The 2839-nt window shown below is 48.9% G+C and overlaps 1 protein-coding gene across 3 annotated transcripts in view; it reads right to left on the bottom strand.

Moving 5' to 3' along the window:
* Window positions 1-2839, bottom strand: part of ALPK2 (alpha kinase 2) — an 87898-nt gene that overhangs the window by 13002 nt on the left and 72057 nt on the right. For 2 of the 3 annotated variants that reach the window (XM_014517712.2, XM_025198458.1), the window contains one exon: window positions 1775-1823. In XM_014517712.2, coding sequence (XP_014373198.1) covers window positions 1775-1823 — 49 coding nt within the window. Of the gene's footprint in view, window positions 1-1751; window positions 1824-2839 lie in introns of all 3 variants that reach the window. The other variant, XM_025198459.1, reaches the window with a different exon arrangement.

Consider the following 2839-nt stretch of genomic DNA (forward strand, 5'->3'; position numbering starts at 1 on the left):
TTGCCGCCGGCCGCTCGCTGGGGGGGGGGCAAGCTGCTGGTGGCCCTGAGCTGCAGGGGCCCTGGACCTTCCCCTCACAGTGATGGCACCCCCCCAGGCTGCACCTGCCTGCTAGCACCACACCTGGGGCACTGCCATTGCAGAGAGAAGCACCGGGCACCTCCGCAGCTCAGAGGCTGAGCAACCCAGAAGCAGCTTGTATGGGCAGGCTCCGCTGAGCAAAAAGAAAAAAGAAAAAAGCAGCTAGGGCCTGGTCCTTTCATTTTTTTTTCTCCTGGAGCCTGCCCACCTCTCCCTGGCTGCGGGGCAAGCACCGCCACCATGGAGGGAAGGACCAGGCTCCCCCACAGCTCAGGGGCCACTCGGCCCACCGGCAGCTCTCCCCCTGGCTATGAGAAGCAGGCAGGCAGGCTCCATGGGGGGCGGAAATAACCGGCCCCTCGCTGCTTTTTTTTTTTTCTCGGCGGAGTCCGCCCACGTGAGCTGCTGCTGCGTCGTACAGTCCCCGAGCTGTGGGGAGGCCTGGTGCTTCCCTCCATGGTGGCAGTATACCCCAGGACCACCCGGGCAGGGTGCTAATGGGTGGGTGCTGCCCCAGGTTGCAGGCAGCACCCTCCAGATCCACCAGTGTATGGGGTGCTGGAAGCTCGGGTGTGCTCAGGAAGCTCAGGCTTAGTGGGCTTTCAGCACCGCATGCACTGTCCCCGCTGCCTTCCTGCCACCTGGGACCACCAGGGAATGGGCTGGCTTGCCCCTGGGGCAGTGCAGAAAGGTGGCAGGAGGGTGGCTGGGTGTGCTGGGAGCCAGAGAAAGCGGCAGGGATGGTGCACGGGCCTGGCAAGCCTGAGCTGCCCTGAGCATGCCTGGGCTTCCAGCAACCTGAGCACCATTGCAAACTAAAATACATTGGATGTGTTTTACTGGGCTATGTTACAAAGTCATGCAACACAAAATACGCTGCCGTAGGTGTAAGCAGTGACACCATTAAAGAGGTGCAAAAAGGCAATTAAGCTGCTTTACAGGCCAATTTTGTCATGTGTACAAGCGCCCATGATGTCATCAGGTTCATCAACAGTTTTGGTTTTTTTTATCAAGTAACTAGCTTAGACATAACCACACCAACCAGGCAGTCTCCCCAACCAGCAACTTTCCCAAAAGCACAGTTGTAAGCAAAGAAATGAAAAGGTGTTTGAGTGCATTGCAGAAGGAATAACTAATGAAGAGTGTCAGTGTTTTTAGGTTTTGGAAGGATCCTGATTTTCTGTGCGGGGGTCCTGGGCAGTTATGCGAGTCAGGCACTTACAAAGAATTTCAAGGTGCATACCCAAAATCACTACTGAATCATCACACCTCCCTCATTTTTAAAATAATTTTGCAGTCTGAATAGAATATGTAGCAATGCATTCATGATGGATATTTATTTTGGATTTACCTTGCATAAGATGCCAAAAAAATCTTGATGTTTAGTGGGGAGGAACACAACTGACATCTTATCTGCTCCATGATAAATTGGTTATGAACTGATTCTGCAAAGTAAAACCTACAGCATGCTCACTTTCCTTCAAAGAGGAAAACAAATCTGGTTTTGTGATCAGAAGATTCCCATTAATAATTCTATGAACAAAAAGAGGTTAACAGAACTTATGCTGGGATTATTTTATTTTCAAATTACAGTGAGATATAGACTTCCTATGCTCAACCCCCATCATATTTACACCGTCAGGAGTTTCAAGCACAATGCAAAAACATACCTTAAGAAATGTTTTTCACTCACCCTTTGGCCAGTGTTGCTATGCCAACATCCGTTAACTTCATTCCTACACCTAAAAGACATCAAGAACACAAGGAGCTTGCATTACACCGGGCTTTTTAGGCAGGTTGTCAGATCTGAGAACTTTATATAATTGTGCAAAGAACTATTATTTATCAATTGCTATTTTTTTTAGTAATTCTCTCCATATGTTGTTATATTGTCAGAATATGTTAGCATTTGCACTTTAAACACAGGGTGCCTTCTGTACCATTAACTGCACTAGTAGCTGTCAGCATTATTCCAGAGGGTCTGAGATAGCAGGGTGGTGAATGGATTGCTAAGGCACAGTATGTTTCCTATGCTGGAGAGTAATTGGGGGTTCACTTAGGCTGTAGGACCATAAAGTAAAGTCCCAAACTGGCATTTTTTAAATCAAGTTATCTGTGAGGTTACTTATGGCTCCTATATTTGGGGGTTTGGGGAACCCAGAGTACCCTATTAAATGGTGCTCTTGGGGAGGGATTCTCTAAAGCACATCCATCCACCCCAGCTGACACACACCAACCTTGGAAGCTCAATGGTGAAACCACTCTGGGGTTTTGGCCACTCAAGACTTATGTCTCTGGAGAGCTTGATGGCAGCAGTGGGGGAAGCCCCTGGACTTGCTTCGTCATGGGATTGAGAGGACAGGGCCTCTGAGAGCTCCAGTCCCCAAAAGTGCTGAAGAAGCAGTGCAGACATACTCTAGGGTGCTGACCGTGTTGAGACCACCATGGATTTCAGTGGGGAAGCTGAATGTTTGCTTTGCCCATCCGTCTGGAAACACTTTCTGGTCTGTGTTTAGTGATTTTTTTGGTGGCTAACAGGTACTAAATTAAACTCTCTGCTTGGGGTTTCTGAACAGCCCATCATGCCTCTTCCTTGAGCATCTCCTTGCATTTAATTCACATTATGGGTTGAAGCAAGTAACCCTCGCACATAGCTTGGTAGATTTACGTGCCAAGATGCCAGTTTGGGAGTTCGCCTTCTGGTTCCACAGCTGTACAGTGGTTCTGCGGTGAGATGACAATGCAGGAAGCCTCTTTC

Source organism: Alligator sinensis, unplaced genomic scaffold (genome assembly GCF_000455745.1).
Source record: "Alligator sinensis unplaced genomic scaffold, ASM45574v1 scaffold347_1, whole genome shotgun sequence".
NCBI classification, from domain to species: domain Eukaryota; kingdom Metazoa; phylum Chordata; order Crocodylia; family Alligatoridae; genus Alligator; species Alligator sinensis.